The sequence below is a fragment of the Schistocerca americana genome, chromosome 9 (assembly GCF_021461395.2).
Source record: "Schistocerca americana isolate TAMUIC-IGC-003095 chromosome 9, iqSchAmer2.1, whole genome shotgun sequence".
NCBI lineage: Eukaryota > Metazoa > Arthropoda > Insecta > Orthoptera > Acrididae > Schistocerca > Schistocerca americana.
The window spans coordinates 139,242,054-139,264,221 of NC_060127.1; the positions used below are offsets into that span (position 1 = coordinate 139,242,054).

General features: G+C 43.4%; 1 protein-coding gene across 1 annotated transcript in view; it reads right to left on the reverse strand.

Moving 5' to 3' along the window:
* Nucleotides 1-2,038: 2,038 nt before the first annotated feature.
* The window catches only part of LOC124550747 (cytochrome P450 4c3-like), a 64,518-nt gene continuing 44,388 nt past the window's right edge, over nucleotides 2,039-22,168 (reverse strand). The window contains exons 4-5 of the mRNA XM_047125469.1: nucleotides 20,276-20,476; nucleotides 2,039-2,476 (exon numbers count right to left, since the gene is read on the reverse strand). Coding sequence (XP_046981425.1) covers nucleotides 2,039-2,476; nucleotides 20,276-20,476 — 639 coding nt within the window. The remainder of the gene's footprint in view (nucleotides 2,477-20,275; nucleotides 20,477-22,168) is intronic.

The window sequence follows — 22,168 nt, forward strand, 5'->3', positions numbered from 1 at the left end:
CCATATTGTTGACCATGGGATAGATAATTCTCGTGACACTGCATGAACACTAGCACTACCCAGGGCACATGCTGCATGGTCAGTTACAGGAACAGCAACCTCATCAAAATCTTCCACTGCGATAGGGTGCCTTTCTCTCTGAGGTACCACACAAAGCTCACCCTTGTTTTGGAATGTCATTGTTATCATCTTTAAACTATTTAATGACGTCGGAACTCTACTCAGTCCTTTCATTCGGCAATACTCTCTCAATGCAGTACAGTAATTACTGCCATTCACATAAAACAGTTTCACTAAAAGTGCGCGGTCTATCTTATCTATAGCCACACTATTAATTCACAACGTGAATTGTCAAATGACAGTGTGGATGTCATACCGCCGTCAAAACACTGTACAGCACCAAATTTTCAGCTGATGTCCACAATCCAAACTGATTTGTTCACCAACGTGAATGGTTCTGCATTAACGCGTTAGCATATCTACTCGTTTCGCTGCCATAAGATAACCGTAGCCCACACTGGAGCCTCCATGAGCAAAAACCTGGTATGTAGAACGAAGTGAGGAAACCTCAGGATATTAGACCTACTAGCTCCAAAAATGTGGAGGGAGATCACATGTGCTGGGATATCGTGCAACCACAAACAAACCCTGTTCAGCTGGTTGGTATGTTGGATTGCGGAGAGCTTGTTCTCCAGATCCTGTCAGCAGCTATACGGGAGAAAGTGGGAAAACCTTGCGATACGAAACAGGAGGACTTGCCATCCACATCATCCAGAACCTGTGCTGTGCAGAGACATCGTCATGATGTCCAGATAGAACACTTCAGTTTCAGCAGTCTACAGGATGGTCCTATGTGCTGAGGTCATGAAAAGCTACGAAGAAAACCCCTTTAAACTTGATTATATGTAGGATGGTGGACAGTGGACTGTCGTCCAGGTACTCCCAGTGACCTCAGGATGTTGACCCGGAGGACGTTCATCATTAGCAGTGCAGTGGCCCTATAGATGGATGCAGGAGACTGATCAGCTGAGTGGTATGTAGGGTTGTCGTTGTCCTCAAGGTCCCCCCAGGAGCTGTGCAGAAAGCACAAACACCTCAGTATACTGGCTAGAAAGTCATTCAGCTTCAGCAATTTGAATGGTAGTCCTTACGTGCTGGACCTGTGCAGAGGGGCATAGGAGAAATCAGAACCACTTTGGAACATTTGCCAGAAAGACCTTCAGTACTACAGAGTGGTTCCATATGCTGAAACCTTGCAGAGGCTAAAAAATCTGGATGGTGTGCATTGCTTTCCAGGCTCTCACAGCAGCAATTTGCGGAAAAAGCGGAAGCATCGCAGCAAAATGTTGAGGAAGACCTGCAGATCCAGGAGTGTGGTGTGTGGTTATATGTCCTGGGATCCAGCAGAGGCCCTTGGCTTTTGTTAAGATCAATGCAATCCTTTTAATTAAATATCTCTTTATTGGCTGTAAACAACATTACAACTCTGAACAAACATTTTTACAGGCTGCCAGCAACCATCTCTAAACCACCTAAGTACTACCTACAAAAATTGAACATAGAAAAACAGAAAAATCAAAATGTTCGCAAGTTAGTAGAGCTTTGCAAAGCCAAGAAGACAAACATGTCGTCGACCATACTTCACTGTATACACGATCTTGGAAACAGTTAGGACTAAAGTTACTGGAGCGTCCAATATACAGTAATTTATTACAGGTCCCAATGTATTTGGATTATTATTTTGATTTCAATGTTATTGTATGTTCAGTTTCTGGAGGTGGATTACGGTGATACATGTAGCTGTGCAACAGGAAGGTAAAGCATCTCAGGATAATGGCCTGGAAGATCTTAATTTTCAGCAATGACGAGGGTGGCCAAATGGGCTGGAACCATGCTGAGGCTTGCAATAGACCATCCTCCTCTTGACAGTGTGTTCACTGACAGAGTGAGTGTTGTTATTGTCAGGAGCTTTATGACAGGAATGAAAACTGTCTCAGGACATTGGCCAATATGATGATCAGTAATGTTGAGAGTGGTCCTATGCCTTAGGACCATCCACGGGTACGCACGACACTCTGAATGGCTTGATGGGGCTGAGGCTGAAGGAGAGCGCACTGTCCTCCAGGTCCTCGCGACGGTTACATGGCAGGAAACGGAAGCGCCTCAGTATGTCTGCCAGGTAGACTTTGAGCTGCAGGCTGGCGTACTGAGAGCCCACGCAGTTGCGCGCGCCCAACCCAAATGGCAGGTAGCTGCACGCATGTTCCTTGCCGACACGGTCCTCCAGGAAGCGCGAAGGGTCGAACCGCTGTGGGTCCTGGAAGAACTGCGGCAGGCGGTGTGTGAGGAAGGGTAGCACAAAAAGCAGGGTACCCTTAGGAACTGACACCCGCTCTGCAGAGCCTCCAGACAGCCAGATGTCTTCTGTGGCCACCCGAGGAAGCATCGGGACGGTTGGGAACAATCGCAGTGTCTCCTGTTGGTCACACCAGAAGAGAGTGAAGATACACTGACCGAAAAAAGTCGCAACGCCAGAAAAATAATTAATGTAGGGTAATGAAACTTCAGGAATACATTTATTGGTCTATTTAACACATTTAAATGATTAACATTGCAAGATAACAGCCTAATCTAAGCGCGAGATAATCCATTGCGAATGTGAAATGTTGATATGTTAATAATAGACTTAATGATCTGTAGCATGATGGAGAGCACATTGTCCTCTGAGACCGACAGAATGTTGAATGCAAGTATGCAAACGTGCACGCATTGTATTATAGATGCCACATCTTTATTTTTGGGATGGAGTTTCGTGCTTGAGCAGTTGGTCGGTCAATACAGGAATGGTTAATACAGGTTGTGGATAGTGCTGAAGACATTGTCCAATGATATATGTGTTCGATCGCAGACATATATTGTGAGTGAGCAGACCAAGGCAACATGCCGACATCACGTAGTGAATGCTGGATTACAACAGCGATATGAGGGTGAGTGTTATCCAGTTGGAAAACGCCTCTTGGAATGCTTCTCATGAATGGCAGCACAACAGGTTAAATTATAAGAATGACACGCACATTTGGAGTCAGGGTGCGCAGGATAACCTCGAGAGTGCTCCTGCTGTCGTACGAAAACGCACTCCAGACCATAACTCCAGGTATAGGATTGGATTGGATTGTTTGGGGGAAGAGACCAAACAGCTAGGTCATCGGTCTCATCGGATTAGGGAAGGACGGGGAAGGAAGTCGGTCGTGCCCTTTCAAAAGAACCATCCTAGCATTTGCCTGGAACGATTTAGGGAAATCACGGAAAACCTGAATTAGGATGGCCGGACGCGGGATTGAACCGTCGTCCTCCCGAATGCGAGTCCAGGTATAGGTCCAGTGTGTCTAACACACTGACAGACTGGCTGCAGACCTTCAACTAACCTCCATCTAACCAATACACGGCCAACAATGGCATCGAAGCAGAACCAGCTTTCAGCAGAAAACGCCGCAGACCTCCAGTATGCTGTTCAATGAACTCCCAATTGTAACCAGTGGAATGCGTTCTACAGGGCGTCTGGGTCAGAGCTGTCCTTGAAGTAGAAGATTTCTAATAGTTCTTTGTGATAAACTGGTGTCAATTGCTTTTCAAGTTGCTATTTGCTGATGCAGTATGATACGACAGAGCCGTACGCCGAACATGATAGCCTTTCCTCTCAACAGTGCAACGTGGCCTTCCGGAGGCCGGTCTTCTTGCGGCAGTACGTTCTCGTGACGACCTCTGCTAGTAATCACGTACAGTGGCTACATTCACGCCCAGCGATTAAGCAATATCGCAGAAGGAATAGCGACCTTCTCGTAGCCCTATTACTCGACCACAATCATAGTCAGTGAGCTGTTGACAATGCCATCTTTGGCATATTTGAGCAGCATCATCTCACCGCGTCCAGTCTTAACGATATCTAGCTCTCACGACCCTTTCAGCGCTTATTTAAAGTGAACCTTAGTTGCAGCCTCGTAGTGACGGTACTGGTGCCACACTGATGCGAGTGGAGCATGATTTTAATAGACATCATGTTTCAGATGTAGAGACACGCCTACCAACTTTCGTTTATGTCGCATAACTCCTTCTTAGAGCTGCATTTTTTTTTCCATCATTGTAGGGTATCACGTCTTACACCGTGTTCCCACCATCAGATAGACAGCTAAGGAAAGTCCTTAATTTTGGATGGAATACAAGTTTTAACTACAAGTGCGTAACATACGAGACTATAGTTAGTCGCTAGATTACGTCGTGCGATTACGACGATGTTCCGTTGGCACAAATGCCCACTGCCGCGGCCGACCACTGGGCAGAAGCTTACTATTGCAGTTGCTGAGACGATTGCCTGTGAGCAGTGCGATGTGATGGGGGAGGAGTGGGGGTGGACCGTCCTTCCCCTCTCTCCCTGCTCACTTCTGCCACAGAGCTACTCATGGTTTGTGTTGTTGGCCATCCGAATCAGTTCCCTCCTAGTACAATTCTGTGCCACGCTGTGTGTGTGTGATTGCCAGTCTCCTTTTGTCTTTTGTTTACAACATCATTGCCGAAGCGGGAAATTCTTGTGAAACACGTATTCAGATATTATGTCTCGTTAATAAACATGAAAAAATCAGGAAACATATGCCACCAACGATACTTTAAAAAAAAAATAATAAACGCATTTCAGAAATTTCACAAAATGTGTCAGTAGTAACAGTCCATACGTATGGCAGATACTGATCCCATGTCATATAAATGATGGATATCATCAATGTTATTCCTGAAGAGTCAATCCGCTGAGAAACTGTGATTATTTCGTATATTTACATTACTCGAATCTCATCAACTGTTTCGAGAAAACGTTGTCGACGATGTCACCGAAAACCGTGAAGAGGAAGTTCAGCCAGTTGTGAAATCAGCTCAACCATCAAAGGGTTCGTAACTCCAAACCTCCTAATACCGATGGCGTTAGGCCACTTCAACTCAAAAATCTTCCACTCTTAGCAGTCGTTTACCTTACCTCCATCTACAACTCCTGTCTAGATTGCATTATTCTCCTACAGCCTGGAAGACAGCCAAAGTCATGACCCCTCCGAAACGAAACAAAAATCCCCTCTTTACACAAAACCACAGACCCATACATCTTTTAAGCTTTCTTAGTAAAATCGTGGAACGCATAATTATCACATTATTGAAAACCTTCCTCAACGTCAGGCAAATCATCATCCCCCTAACAATCTGACTTTCGCGCGGGGCATGGCACAACAACCCAGAGCAACTGGATGGTCAAGGAAATCTGCAAGGTCATGGTAAAAGGGCACAGCATGGGAGTTGCCTTCTTGGGTATCGAGAAGGCCTTCGACCATGTTTAGCATCAGGGCTTACTACACGAACTTACTGAAATCGAGTATCTGCTCCACATAATCAATTCTGGCATTTTTCTTAAGCAATATAAAATTTTTTACTAGCTTAGACAAGTGCAAAAGCAACATAAAATCATAGATGCAGGAATACCCCAGGGTTCTGTCCTGGGTCCCATACCACATGGTGTCTGTATTAACAACATCCTCAAAAAAGGCAAAAGTCATTTGCACTCTTTGCAGATGATACAGTTGTCTATGCCAGTCACGCAAACACCAATTACATCGTCATGCACCTGCAGCGGCACCTTGAGCAAATTACTTAATCGTGCAATTTCTAGAGGATCAAAATTAATCTCCAAAGAAAGCTGCATAATGTTCACAACCAGGAGGAGAGCACCCAGTCATCAGCTGTCTCTAGAGAAGCGAGATTTCCCATGGTGTGAATCGGTAAAATATTGACCACAAACTACTTTGGAGTTACACATTACTGATGGATGTAATTGGGGTTTTGGGCAGGTTTCATCAGTTCCTGAACTGTACGGCTGTGAGGTCTGGGGTACAGCTGCTGATACTCATCTGTGCAAACTACAAGTGCTTTAAAATCATTACAGATGAACCCAAGTTCGTTGCACATACACAGATACACAAAGGCACAAACATGCCATCCATCACATCTATCGACCAAAAACACATGCAATGACTCTAAAACAGAACAGGCACATCATGATGTCATCTCATCTCATCATTAGGTACAGACTCAAATCACACTAACTATAAAGCATCCTAGGAATGAAGTACTAAACGCAAAATTTGGGATACACAAAACAAAAGAAACATTTAACAAAAGCCTCATTCTCAACCTTTACTTTAGACAGAATGTGCTATATACAGACATACTACCAGTCAGACGGTGAACCCATTGTATGGCACTGACATCATATTTTTTGTTTCAGGATGTATGTCGTCATCTGTTGTTACATAGGGGAAACTACATGAAATAGCATATATAACACTTATGTAGGCAAGAAAAGGAAATTGCTATCTGCTCAAAGTCACCCAATATTATAATGATTCTGTGCTAGGGTATTAATTTTATCCTCCATTACAAAACCTTACGCTGATAATGCTAAGCAGAAAAGGCAGTGATAGTTAACACAAACAAATAGGCATTCTGAACTGACATAGTATTCTAAAGACTGACTACCATTAACCCAGGTAAGTTCCTAAATGCTCTATGTAGTTCTAACTACTTCTGTTCCAACAAGTCACATTGTCAAACTGGAGCAAAATTCTGAGTGACTGCAATTCCATCATATTTTATTGCGTGGGGGCAATGATGATCAATTGACAAAGTGACTGGTATTACACCCTAGAAGGTATTAGGTACGGCAGTGATGGTCAGCTGACAAGGTGACTGTTATCACCTTGCATATGCATGTATATTTGCTTTTCAAAATATGACATACTGGAAGATTGCATCAGTGTACATATGCAGATGTCAGCAAGTCTAATCATGATATCAATTAAACAAGTTCAGGCTTGTTCTGGAAAGTTATGAGTTATTTCAAGATGGAAGAGTCACGAATGTCGCTCACTAAGTTTAAGCTCATTCTGTACACATGACCTCATGCATTTCCTGGTATCCAATGAGGGCTCGGTAGTGTCTTGAACACTCTGCTGGGAATGTCATACCCAGTGCATCCATTAAACCTCACTACAGCAAGTTATTTCTGAATTTTTTTTGCAATTGTGGTGAGCTGAGATGACTGATGGCTGTGGTAAGCCTCCATGCACAATAAGCGAGGAATTCATCATAAGCGACAGAGAGAGAGAGAGAGACATGATTTGCAGGACATACATTTCTTGAAGTGCAAAGCCTCTTTATGCATGCATGACAACTCTCACTTTGAACTGGCAATACTGCATTCCTCGTTCATTACTCGACCTGTCTGTACTGCCATTGTTCGTAAATCATACTGTAGAGACTGTTGAGACTTATCAAGTCAAGACTTGTTCCCACAGTGCAGCGGGAGTCAGCTATAAGGGGTGTCAGCCAGTTGAAACACTTGTATCCCGTTCAATCCCTCAGTAATATATTGCAATGTTTCTGCCTCATTAAAGACAGAAAGTGAGTGAGGGGAAATGTACTTTTATGCACAAATCAGAGAGATGAAACTTACTGATTATGATGAGATAGACATGTCAATATTGTACAGAACTGTTCAGCAGCGGAATCAGCAAGTGGTGTGCGTGAGTGTGTGTGTGTGTGTGTGTGTGTGTGTGTGTCTGTGGATGTTGGAGTAATTTAGGTGAAGAATTACTGCAAGATACATTATTTATGTAATTTTTTGGACAAATACGTTTGGACATGGTACAAAAATTCTGTTAGTGCTGACAGTTTTGAGAACAGCCAAGATGCCTACTTCGGGTGCATAGTGCCATTCCATTTTAATGCCCGCTGACGTACTACACACTAATTGGCTGCTTCACTTTAATAGTATTCTGGTATTAGCTGGAAAGTGGAGGGGAATAGCAGAGGAGGAGGGAAGCGAAGTGGTGTGTCACGTGATTGATAATGACGGTTTGATTTGTCATGAGAGAGAGACGAGATGAGCATTGTTGTCATCGTCTTGGAATTTTGAATTGCCGGCCAATGTCAGTGACTGCAGTGCCCAGCAAGTGGCGGAAACTTGACCTGTGGCCTGGAGTCCCCATAGAAATAGTACTCCTTGTGGTGTGCGTACTGTAAGACCTTCGGTACACACACCATCAGATTATTTGACTTGTCGCTCTAACGAAGTAGGCGAGTGTCAGCAATATGTCTCGTGGTCTTATCGTGGCGTGTTTATCTTCTGCTGTTAGGTCAGACGATAGAAATGCCACTTGAACGCTTAGAGCAGCAGATTGACGGTGACCAACTTTAAACAGAACTTGATTAATTTTCACAAACATTTGTTAAAATAATAAAAATCATAGACATTACGTAACTTGATTCTGGATGCTGTTTACAATTGACAATCTGAAGTTCCTTTGGTCTTGGTACGTTAATCTTACTCTCACATATCCCTGATACCTGACGAAGTGTCTATACATTTCTCTTCATGGTTATGTAGAGGAATATGATAATCGTATTAGGCGCAGTATGAAACTTGACTACAGACCAATGCAGACTAATGCAGACTGACTAATCGGAGGTCTGTACACTCGTTATAATACCTCGAGCGTTCAGGTTTCACTGCGCGAGTATGATCCACGAGGAGAAAAGATTCTACGTTAGCAGCAATCTCATTGGCTGCGTTACATATTAATACGCAGATCGGCGGAAGCAGAATTTGGTCTGTCTCTAAGACAGCGCCATCTCGTAGTGCGGAGACGGACGAGCGCTGCGCCTGCACTGTTGGACTTAGCGGGGCACGCTCTAGTGGGAAAGTTGTGTATGCGCTGACTACGCGGAACTATGTACACAACACTTCTCATGCTGCAATTTTCAGTTCATCGAACTACAAGATTGGCTTCGGACCTCAGTTACTTTTCTCTTCCAAAGAAGGTTATCGTCACTCAGCCTGTTTGAGTAAAAACCATGATTCATTGAAGTTTAATAAAATTTATCTTTCCAGTAAAAAGTCCTCAAAAAGTTGACTATAAGTAACGTTAATTGTCACTATATATTTTGGTGCAGTGTTATATGTTTCTAGAAGATTTCAACGTGAGAGCGTTATAGAACCATTGTAGTTCGTCGCACACATATAAACGATTTTGTAGATAGTGTTGGAAGCCCCATGACGTTGTGGATGATGGTGCTCTATATAGAAAAGTCGCAATGTCAGAAAACTGTAGCGAACAGCAAGAAGACATGCAGAGGATCGACACAGTGCAAGGACATGAGATTCCCCCTGTTGTGACGTGACAAGACTGTTACGCCACTTGAGGTAGCTGGTAGGATAGCACGCGTACACACACGCCGATGGGCGTGAATTTCTGGAACAGGCTACGTAATTAATGCTATGAAGAAAAGTACGTAGCTGGATTAATACTTATCTTTAATCAATCATTGTGGTACATCGCTCTTGACGATACACAGGAGATTTTAATTACAATCACGGTAAGGCTAATGGCGCCTTGCTAGTTGGTAGCCATTAACTTAGCTGAAGGCTATTCTGTCTCTCGGCTAATGAGAGAGAAAGGCTTCGTTCATCTAGTCGCTATCTGGGTCGTCCGTACAACTGGGGCGAGTGCTTGTTCGTATCACGAGACCTGCCTTGTGGTGGCGCTAGGTCTGCGATCACACAGTGGCGACACGCGGGTCCGACATGTACTAAATGGACCGCGGCCGATTTAATCTACCACCTAGCAAGTGTGGTGTCTGGCGGTGACACCACACCCCCCACATGAACCATGGACCTTGCCATTGGTGGGGAGACTTGCGTGCCTTAGCGATAGAGGTAACCATAAGCTTGGTGTAACTACAATGGAGGAGTATCTGTTGAGAGGCCAGACAAATGTGTGGTTCCTGAGGAGGGGCAGCAGCCTATTCAGTAGTTGCGGGGGCAAATGGATGATTGACTGATCTGGTCTTGTAAGATCAACCAAAACGGCGTTGCTGTGCTGGTACAGCTTTACTGTATTGTTAAATGATGATGGCGTCGTCTTGGGTAAAATATTTCGGAGGTAAAATAGTGCCCCATTCGGATCTCAAGGCAGGGAGTACTCAGGAGGATGTCCTTATGAGGAGAAACAAAACGGGCGTTCTGCCGACCAGAACGTGAAATGTCAGATCCCTTAATTTGGCATGTAGATTAGAAAATTTTAAAAGGGAAATGGATAGTTTAAAGTTAGATATAGTGGGAACAACGAAGTTCGGTGGCAGGAATTGTAATGACTTATGGTCAGGTGAATATAGGGTTATACACAGTATCAAGTATGGATAATGTAGGAGTTGGTTTAATAATTAATAAAAATATAGGAATGCGAATAAGCTACTATGAACAGTGTAGCGAACGCATTATTGTAGCCAAGGTAGACACGAAGCTCACACCTACTGAGACATGCATGGCTCGTGTTCACGACATGTATTGTTTGTCATCTTCTATTGCCGTACTGCTGCCTCGTTTTCTTATTCCATTTACTGGCGTGGGTAATTTCCTGCCCGTGAGTGGCAGCAGCAGCGCGTATCGATAAGTGCACTGTCGTATCATCTCTGGACCGACCGATAGCATTTCCGGGTCGTCGTGTGTCCGGAAGTGTGTTGGAGACGGACCAGCAGTGCAGTCGGGACGCAGCAGCAGTGAAGTCGGGGACGGAGCGCCGGTGAGGCGCCGACAGCCAGTGCTCGCCGACCGCTGGCGGCACACATGAACTGTCCGACGGAGGGAGATTGGAGCGGGACGACCGTTGGTTGGTCGTTCTGTTGGTTGTCTCATCGGCCGACGTATATTTGGTCCTTTCACCGTTTCCGAGGCTGGCAGTTGGTCGGTTGGCGTGGAGCAGCGAGGAAATCTCCGCGGCGCGAGTTTGGCCGAGGCCGCTGGCGGTCGGAGTGTGTGGCGCTGTTAACATTGCTACGATGTCCATGGCTCACCGATCCTGGACACGAAAGTTGAGTTTTGACTTAATCTACCATCAAGTCACGACTGTTCACCTTGTGTCGTTTGGATTTCGTTTGGGCTGGTGGGACATTTCCACGAGTAACTTCGTGTGTTTTCAAATTGGGAAATTTTAGCCACTCTCCGGCGGAGTTTAACTGTACCTGGTTATTTTGAATTAAAGTGCACCAGCGGAGCGTTCTGCATTGTGGCCGTTTACGTTCTGGTTACCTGCCCTGGCCGTTGACGTAAATTCAGGCAGTGTATTTTCCACATTGTGTTGTGGCAGTCCAGCTCAATGTATAACTGGTTGTGGGCGTCAATACCTTCTATGTTGTTCCATTGAACTCCGTGTTGCGTGCTGGTCGGGTGGAGTGGAAGTTATCTTGTCGGTAGGTCTGCTGACTGTCTGTCAGTTGGGCTATCGTCGGATCGAGAATGGTTAGGCCGACTGCCTGTTTCACCTAAGCGAGCGCTAGTTTTTGAATTCCAGTCAGACCCGCGGAAACTTCTGAGCGCCGTTGGGTGTACTGCCTTTTCTTGTTGTTTGTATTGTATGGCTTCTAGCAGATTTTTAAATTAAGGTTGTTCGCCCTTAATGCGTAAAATTGTTTGGCCTTCAGCCTAATTTAGAGATCTGTTTTATGGTAAGGCCTTTGGCCTTTTAAGAACCTATTTTGGTTTGGGTCTTAAGTGATGGGCCTACTGCCGATTTTTAAATTAAAATGGTTTTGCTCTTAAGGTGTGAGATTTTTTGGGCCTTCAGCCTAATTAAAGAACTGTTTTAAGATAAGGCCTTTTGCCTTTAAAAAATTTAATTTTGGTTTGAGTCTTAAGAGATGGGCCTTCAGCTGACTTTTTAAAAAATTAAAGTTGTTTTGCTTTTAAGGTGTGAGATTGTTTGGGCCTTCAGCCAAATTGAAAGAACTGATTTAAGATGAGGCATTTTGCCTTTTAAATTTCTGATTTTGGTTTGAGTCTTTGAGGCTTTCAGCCAAATTTAAATGAAAGTGGTCTTGACCTTAAGTCATGAGATTGTATGGCGCATTCAATTGGTAATTAAGTTCAAAAAATTAATTTTGTGTTTTTATTTTTTTTAATTTTCTTGGCTCTTGTAATGGTGAAAGGATACAGTACCACCCGACATTGAAAATAGGTACAACATACTTCATTATTCTTGTCAGAGCAATATATTTTTTCTAATAATAACTCAATTTCAATTAATACAGCAAAGCTGTATACCAGTGTGGGAAAGAATGACAATTTATTGATTTAATTGATCACATGTGCACTCCCACAAAATAAATCCCTACATCCAGTTTGGTGAGATCTGTGAAATGAATGAATGTATGGTCGTCTGCTAACCGCAGATGGTGAATGTCAATAGATGATCATCTTTGAGACGATCCTTTGGCAACCTTTGGTGGGACCAAAGAGATGAAATTTACCTGAGCTTTGAGCGCCTGAAATGTGGCTGACCAATACGGTAGCAAGGTGCTCCCCCACTTCGGCAGAGGTGCGAGAGGACCTGAAGAATGGCCACGTTTCAGCATTCTGCCGCTGGATCTTGTGCTGTTAAGACCTGTCTTAATTGTGCTCCGTAAAGACAAAAGAGTGGAGACATGGTATGCTTGTGGAATATTTAAGAGTAGTTTGAAATAATAATTTCTCTATTTCAGGAACTTTTGTGGGGAGAATTACATGTCAGGCAGGTAATATTAATGGTATCGTAATAATCTTCGGAAGTGACCAACGGTCACAATGAAACCACGTGTAGCAATAAGTTGAAATACTTCCGTGTGCTTAAGTTAAGCTGAATTACTAGCGTGCGTACTATAAATTGAAATATTTAAGAAATAGCGAGTGCAGGACTTGAAATTAGAGGCGAGTACTTTCATGTGGTGAGTACTGTGTATGAGACAAAGGATAAAGAGAAGTACTCGTCCATGGTATCAGTTGAGGACTCGTGTGTGTGATGAATATGTTCTTAATATTACTTTGCGAGATATGTTTCCGTGTGACGCTTAATTCAAACTATAACACTCTGAGAGAGAAACAAGGTGAGTCAGCCGTCTATCCAGCAACGCCACTTGGCTTGCATTGCACAGGAAGACGTGCATATATCTCCAGAGTTCAGAGTAGGAAAGTAGAATTGCGAAGTGGGGCAGTGTCGTGTGAAACTGGGATAAATATTAATTGATGTGGGAAAGCTGAAAGTGATAATGTTGTGACTATTCCCTGTCTTGTATTTCATGTTGCAGTGTGGTGTATGTCATGTAATTTAAGTATGTGTGGTTTGCATGGGAGAGTAGCAAGGTAGTTTCAGAGGTAGTGGGTTATGCATGTTCCTTTTGTACCGCTCGGTCTGGAGGAAAGTTTCGTGATGTTGGTTGTGAGAGTCGAAGTGTGAGATATAGAAAAAGATCCACCATCCTATCCAGAAAGTGCACTGTAGCGTTAAATAATTACGAGACCATAAGATAGAGATTCACCAATGTAAAGCCATACCCACTGGGAGGAATTTCTCACGTGTTATTGTTGTAGGTTATAGTATTTGTGTGTTTAGGTTATAGAATTTATCGGAATAAATAAGACAGTGAAAAGAAAAAGATTGGTGGCCTTTTCCTTCGAATTGTATGTTGTCATGATATCCAGAATTTATAATGTGTGCGCCACTCATATTCAGTGCGATGGCTACGTGTTGATAAAAGCCGTTAAATAAAAAAAAAGAAAGAAAATGTGGTATTGCCAGTGCGTAGTGAACAGTAAGAGTTCTGTAAATTACTGATAGTCAGATGTCGTTTCCGTTGCGTATTATTCATACAGGAGGATAATTTGTAACTTAATTGTGAGTACGAGAGTTCAGGTTACTCGATAAATAAGAATGAATCCACTCACTTGGCAGACCACTCATCTTGCAGGCCTGACTGCTTGATGCCACAGTATGAGCAAGGCATGTGGGTGCCTCTCAATGTTTGATGAAATAAATGAAGTTGTATGTTTGAATGTAGCTGACAGCCGCTAATTCTGGCCCTTTTCCACAATTTAAACTACCTGTTGCGGGCTGTGGGTTTAGCGTCTCACCTATAAACTATAAACCAGATGTGGACCGACCACAATTTATTGGTTATGAACTCTAGATTAAAAGTAAAGAAGCTGAAAAAAGGTAGGAATTTGCGGAGATGGGACCTGCATAAACTGAACGAACTAGAGGTCGTAGAGCATCAGGGAACGATCGACAAGAACAGGGAAAAGAAATACAGTACAACAAGAATGGGTAGCTTTGAGAGATGAAATAGTGAAGACAACAGAGCATCAAGTAGATAAAAAGACGAAGGGTAGTAGAAACCATTGGGTAACAGAAGAGATATTGGATTTCATTGATGAAACGAGAAAATATAAAAATGCAGTAAACGGAGCAGGCGAAAAGGAATACTCAAAAATGAGATCGACAGGAAGTGCAAAATGGCTGAGCAGGGATGACTAGAGGGAAAATGTAAGGATGCAGAAGCTTATTTCACTAGAGTAAGATGGATACTGCCCACAGGAAAATTAAGGAGACCTTTGGAGAAAAGAGAACTATTTGTATGAATATCAAGAGCTCAGACGGAAAACCAGTCCTAAACAAAAACTTGAAAGCAGAGAAGTGGAAGGAATATATAGAGCGTCTGTACAAAGGTGATGCACTCGAGGTCAACATTGTGGAAATGGAAGAGGACGTGGATGAAAATGAAATGGAAGATACAATGCAGTGTGAAGAATTTGACAGCCCACTGAAAGAACAAGGCCCTAGGAATAGACAACATTCCTTCAGAACTGCTGATAGCCTTGGGAGAGCCAGCCATGACTAAACTATTTCATCTGGTGACCAAGATGAATGAAGCGAAATATCCTAAGACTTTAAGAATAATATAATCATTTCTACCCCAAAGAAAGCAACTATTGGCAGGAGTGAAAATTACCGAACTATCAGTTTAAAGAGTCATAGTTGCAAAACACTAATACAAATTCTTCACAGACGAATGGAAAAACTGGTAGAAGCCGACCTTGGGGAAGATCAGTTTCGATTCCGTATAAGTGTTCTAACACGTGAGGCAATACTGACACTACGGCTTATCTTAGAACACAGGTTAAGGAAAGGGAAATCTACGTTTCTAGAATTTGTAGACTTAGAGAAAGCTTTTGACAGTGTTGACTGGACACTGTTTGAAATTCCTAGGTGGCAGGAGCAGAGGAGCCAAAGGCTATCTACAATTTGTACAGAAACCAGATGGCAGTTATAAGAATCGAGGGGCATGGAAGCAGTGATTGAGAAGGGAGTGAGACAGGGTTGTAGCCTATCTCTGATGTTATTCAATCTGTATATTGAGCAAGCAGCAAGGGAAACAAAAGTATTTGTATGAAGTATAGACATGTATGGAAGTGAAACACAGACAATAAATAGTTTAGACAAGGCGAGATTAGAATTTTTAGAAATGTGGTGCTACAGAAATATGGTGAAGATTACATGGGTAGGTGAGGTAACTAATACGATGGAACTGAATACATCTGAAGAGAAACGAATTTTGTGGCAAAACGTGACTAGAAGAAGAGATCGGTTGGTAGGACACATGCAGAAGCATCAAGGGATCACCAGTTTAGTACCGGAGGGAAGTGTGGAGGGTAAAAACCGTAGAGCGAGACCAAGAAGTCAACAGACTGAGCTGAGTCAGGAGGATGTAGGTTGCAGTAGTTACACGGGAATGGAGAGGCCTGCACAGGATAGGGTAGCATGGTGAGCTCCATTAAATCAGACTCTGGAATGAAGATCACAGCAACAACGCATGAGTGTCAGAAGGCTGTAGATACTACAGCTCAGGCAACGCCATGTACTACCACTTCCAGATGGTGTGCTATACTGTTCGGTACCATTATTTAATGAACTGAAACCTGGTTGGTGGGTACTCAGAGAACGCACAAGATAAGGTTACGATTGTGGATGGGGCCGTCAACAGTTGCTGAGAGTTGCACAATAAAACACACAACTTCATTTTTCTTAGAACCAATTATTTACACATTGCCTTAAAAGATCACAATTAGACAATATATCTGAAGGCCTAGTTAAAGAAAACTTGAGATGCTTTCTTGGCTGAAGGCCCAAAACCACACCAAAACAAGAACAGCTGAAGGCCTGGCTTAGAAATCAAAAACAATTAAAAATAGAAGTTAAAATTTTAAAAAAAACATGCAATTGAAAACAGTTAGCGACTGAAGGGCTACACTACACTACTGAAGGACATCTATAATTAAAACACACTAATAAACAATTTTTTCGAACCAAGAAATTTCTTTTCAAACTTACAACAGAACAACCAAAGGCCTAATTAAAGAAATATTAATTTATTGCCTGGCTAAAGGTAAAAAATAACACATCAAACAACCAACGGCTTAGGGCCTGGATTACAAACAATTTCGGATAGAACAAATTTGAAGGACAACATATTTTTAAAATAAAATAAATCTTCAAAATTTTAATTTAACACGGCTGAAGGCCTTTATGTCAAATTTTAAAATAACTGAATTAATAGATGGCCAAAGGCCTCTCACAAAACTTCAAACTGAAAAGAAAACCACAATCTAATACAAACAGAACAAGTGGTGCTCAGAAATGTTTCAAGGGTCGGCCTGAGAAGGTAGCTCAAACTTAAGGTGAGGTGAGACAGGCAGCCAACAGCTGAAGTTAAATAATCGGATGGCAAACCAAATTAGGGATGGCCCAAGGACCTCCCAACAATTTAAACTGTTCTCTTCCGTCCGACCAACGGCACAACGATGGAAAATATCGGCCGAGGACGAAGATACGAACAGCACTACATCTTTAGAAATTGGCGTCTAAAAACAGCCACGGGAACAATAAGCACTCTAAGCATAATATGAACCAAACAACTTAAAAGGCTGTCGAACTACACGCCGTGCCAGACAGCATCAGCACGACGAGGAAAAGCACACTGCCGAAAAAGTAAGCTAACGACTGGTGCTGGTAACTGGGGCGTTAACAGCCACAGGACAGAAAATACCGCTGGTGCACTCCACTGGCAAGTAACAGTTAATTTCATAGTTAATCACAAAATAGGAAGATGGCTCCACGATTTCTCCAGCTCCAGCACATCACACGTTGCTGCTATCCCAGATGGCCCAGGGAGCAACAACCCACAAATGAACGAAGAGATGTCACAATAGTTGAGGTTTCATAACAGGTTAACTGATCACTCAACTTCAGCTTCCAGGTTTGGTGGACAATGAACATTGTCGCTCTCGGAGCTGGCTCCTCACGATCCGACAGCGCGCGCACGCTGCCAGCGGCCCCGGCCTGGCCTCGAGCTGTGGAGACTTCCTGGCTGCTCCGTCCCAACCGACTGACCACCACACACACTACTTGGAAATACTAGTGGTCACACCAAAGATAGTACGGAAGTATTAGTATCGATACGCAATGCTGCTGCCACTCATGGAGGCAATCTAGCAACTTCGTTACACCAGTAAGTAAAGAAGTAACTAGACGGCACTCGATGTGACAAAATGCCAAAGAACAAACGGCATGAACTCGAGTCACACACCGCTCATGAACAAAATACGATTGTAGAGAATAACAGGCGCTCTTTCTCACTATCTAAAAAATTACTAGCAAACAGAACACAGTATGTTATTCTCAACAGAGAGAAATCTAGAGACGTGAAAGAAACTTCTGGCTCGCCACAAGAGCGCATTATAAAACTGGTACGGTTTGCAGCTCATATAAACGATTTTGTAGATAGTGTTGGAACCTCATGGCGTTGTGGATGCTGCTGCTTTATATAGAGACGTCACTATACTAGAAAACTCTAGCGAACAGCAAGAAGATGTGCAAAGGGTTGACATTTGGTGCAAGGATTGACAGCAGACAGTCAACCCTAGGCATATATATAAAAGCAGAAAAAAATACGATATTTCATTAAATAGTTGGGAGGATGCATATGGAGCAATTTAGAGTGCAACGAATACATAAGACTTGTCAGGGGAGAGTCAGTTGCCAAACTCAGATTCACTGAAAGAACCCTAGGAACTGTAACCTACACATGAACATAATAGGTTAGGCCTGATACTCAGCTGGGCTAATATACCCAGGAAGGTCCTCCAACAACAAGAAGTTACACTGAACTCTCTAAAACATGGTCCACATATAGGACCACAGGGACATTCTTTCACAGCCCTCCTTCTGAGAGCAGTCTTGGGAAACAGTAGCTTAAGTGCGTGATAGGTGGATGTCGCTACATAGCACTACCGTCATTACTATCACCATCAACATCACCACCAGCATCAATGACACCACCATCACCACTATCACCACCACCAACAACTGCAACACAACACACAGAAATACAAAATCGTGCATGCTCTAAAGGCAATCTTTATGACTGTAACCTTGGTACGCAGTAGATTGTGGGTGACTGCTCATGTAGGTGCTGTTATCCAATACAACCACCAGCACCACCCTCACCATTACCACTATCAACAAGAACAACGTAAACTGTAGTGGAAAAGATGCAGTCTTCACATGGAACCCTGGTGATTTCCTATTATACACACTATTACAGCAATCTCGGCACACGGAAGTTCGTGATAGAATCCTCACTTAGAAGTTGTTATCCATTACAACTAACATGCCCTACAACAACAACCTAAATTGTAGTTCAAAATTTGTGGTCATCATACGGATTGTTGTCAGTAGCCTTGAAGTTTGCCTGGTGCCTGCTCTAGTTGGACACAGTAGATATTAACAGACATTTTAGTTTGCTGGTGCTTTACTGTCCAGCATCAACACCACAACAAAAATCGAAACAGGTCCTGCTATACAAGTAATATTTGTATTAGTCTACAGTCACACTTTTAATTTCGGCTACTGGCTACTGGTTTCCCTACACAGTACCTCCCCTGGGCATTCTCTGGGGTGCAGTCATCAGCATCACTTTCCAAGTGTATATGCTGAGGTGAACGAAAGTCACAGGATATCTCCCAACATCGTGCTGATCCTCCTTTCACCCATTTTAGTGCAGCTACTCGACTTGTCACATGAACTCAAAAGGCTGTTGGAAGTCCCCTGCAGAAATAATGAGGCATGCTGCCTCTATAGCCATTCATAATTGCGAAGACGTAGTCAGTGCAGGATTTTCAGCATGAACTTTCGATTATGTTCCAGTAATGTTCGACGGGATTCCTGTCGGGTGATCTGGGTAACAAAATCATTCAGTTGAAGTGTTCAGGATGATCGTCAAAACAATTATCAAAAATTTTGATCTGGTGAAACGGCGCATTGTCACGCAGAAAAATTCCATCATTGTTTGGGGACAAGTAGCCATTCATAGCCATTTCCAGTCATTTATCGATTCCGTTGGAGCAGTGGAGCCAGTTCATTACATGTTAACACAGCCAACACCATTCAGGAGCCACCACCATCTTGCACAGTGTCATGTTGACAACCTGGGTCCATTACTTCGTGGGATCTATGCCACACTCTTACCAACTGAAATCGGGAATCATCTAACAAGGCCACTGTGTTGCTGTAGCCTTGGATCCAACTTATAATAATACTAGCCCAGGAGAGGCACTCCAGGCAATGACATGCTGCCAGTAAAGGCACTTGCGTCGGTCGTCTGCTGTCACAGCCCGTTAACGCCAAGTTTCGCCCGACTTTCTTAGAGGATGCATTCATCGTACGTCCCATATTGATTTTTGCGGTTATTTCACACATCATTGCTCGTGTGTTAGCACTGACGACTCTATGCAAACGTCACCGCTTTCGGTTGTTAAGTGAAGCCTGTTGGGCACTGTTTTGTCTGTGGTGAGAGCTAATGCCTGAAATTTGGTATTCTCAGCACACTCCTGACACTGTGGATCTCATGATATAGAATTCCCTAACGACTTCCGAAATGGAATGTCAATTGCGTCTAACTCCAGTCAAAGTCTGTTAATTTCCGTCGGGTGTACGTGATACTACCATTGTGTGTATGTGTACATGTAGGTAAATTATCAGTTTTGTCACCCCATTGTATAGCAGTATTTGATGCATCTGACTGGGCTGACTGCATGCCTGGGAGTGGCCTGAGGATGATATACTTTATGGAAACTTGTAGCCAGTCGGCAAAATTAAAAATTGCTGTTGTAGACTGAAACATATATTATTTCTAAAGTGTACTGGCCGGTTTTCCAACCGCTAGTACGTATAGAATATGGGGTTCTACTACGTTGGTCGACATATGGAAAAGTGGCATATGTTGCGACCACACGGGCAGCCAGTGGACAGTGGCTCACCTTGATGATACTTTCCAGCGCCCTGAGTCTGCCTAGGTCTGCAAGGCTGGGGGCCCGCAGGTAGTCGTCACCCTCGCCGAAGACGTCCTTCAGCTCCTGGTGGGCTGCATCCTGCCACTCAGGGTGGAGGGCGAGCAGTGGCAGAACATAGCTGATAGTCACAGCCGTCGTCTCCGTGCCGGCCATCAGCAGATTCATGAGCTGTGAGGCATTTGAATTAGATTAGCTTGTTGGAGTGTTCATTCTGTAGGCCAACAGGAAGAAATGTTCATTAGGGTGGGAAATCCAGAACACATTATTAGCCGAAAGCTACCACACACAGGAACAGAGGAATATTGTCAGATGATCGAACAGTCCATGGGTATACTGCCAGTTCATAATGTTCTACTGGTACAGCATATCGGTGCTCAGACACATCGCCGTCGTCAGGTGCGCTGGCGACTTGAGCTCCTCGGGAGCCAACCAGTATCCCCTGCCGCCCCCGCAGCTCCGTCTGCAGTCGCGGAGGCCCTAGCGTCGGCCTCAGTGGCAGCGTAGATGTAAGTTCTCTGTCCGCCCCGGTCGCCAGATCGTTTTGTTTGCCGAGTCTTCTTAATTAAACTCATTGCTTGTTCCCAAGCCTTCCTAAGATTATACCCCCAATCTTGGTTGATGAGGTCGCCCCTGGTGCGAATTTCTATGGCCTCAGTCCCAGTGCTTGGAAGTCTGTGCTAACATCCTGCTATGTTCATACTCCTCGCATGAATCTCGAACGAACAGTGCTCTGCGGCCGCTGACTAGTTGGGATACATTAGGCGAATGTGCCTGTGGTGTTCTCGGCAAGTATCTCCGACATTGTACACCCGTGTACTGTTAGACCAAAAAATATCCCGGGACAAACTGAACAGTCGCAATAAATCAGATGTTCAAAATTTATTTGCAAGCTATGAGTCTGGAACTGCTAATGTACAAGTGTTGTTCAATAAATAACTTTCGAAATTTTTTTTACAGCTTTTAACATATCGGGTTCGTCTGTAAGCTCATAGCATTTCTCCGTAGGTTTAATAAACACAACAGATACACATAACCGAGACTTTAATCATCAATAATATATTCTCCTTCTGCCATCCCTCCACTGAACTCAGACAGAAGAATATGTCCCAAGTGTTCCGATTTTTCCACTTGGCACTCCATTTTTTACCATACGCAGCCCCATTCACTACCTCCAAATGACAAAATGACAATATGTAAACCCCGACAGCAACAGTCACTACAAATAAAAAATTACATTCGATAAATAAACCCATAGCAACCGGAATACCAACGTATAATGTAGAAGAAGATACTTTACACGGTTCAAATTTGATGTTCCGTTTCTGCACGTGTGCGACTTGGTGAATCAGGCAGATCCCATCATTCGCGCAGACTGGCGCATCACAACTCGACAATACGCTGTACGGCTGTCAGTGAGAATTACCTAAGTATGTGCGCAGAGAATGAGACTCTTGGATATTCAAAGTTCTCCTCCATAAATGTTCACAAGAAACCACAAGATAAAAAGTGCCTCTTCATCTGAATTATTGGAGCAGTCTGAGGGCAATGGAAGAGGCCTTCCTGTCATGGGTCATTACAGATTATGCAACTTCGGTGCATCACATCTAGCCAGAAACGAATATGCAGTCACTATAGTGGCATCTAGTGCATACACGAAAGAAGACAAAATCAACCCAGCTCCTTCTGCTGACAAAAATCATGACACTCTTCTTGGATAGTGTTGATGCCATTCACGTGGATGTGCTGGCAAAGCATCAACTATCAAACTTAAAAAACACAAAGTTCGATAACTGTCTTTCAGGTGAAAATATTAATTGAGGAGAATAAATATTTTCCTCAAAGTTTTAAAGTGTATATTAT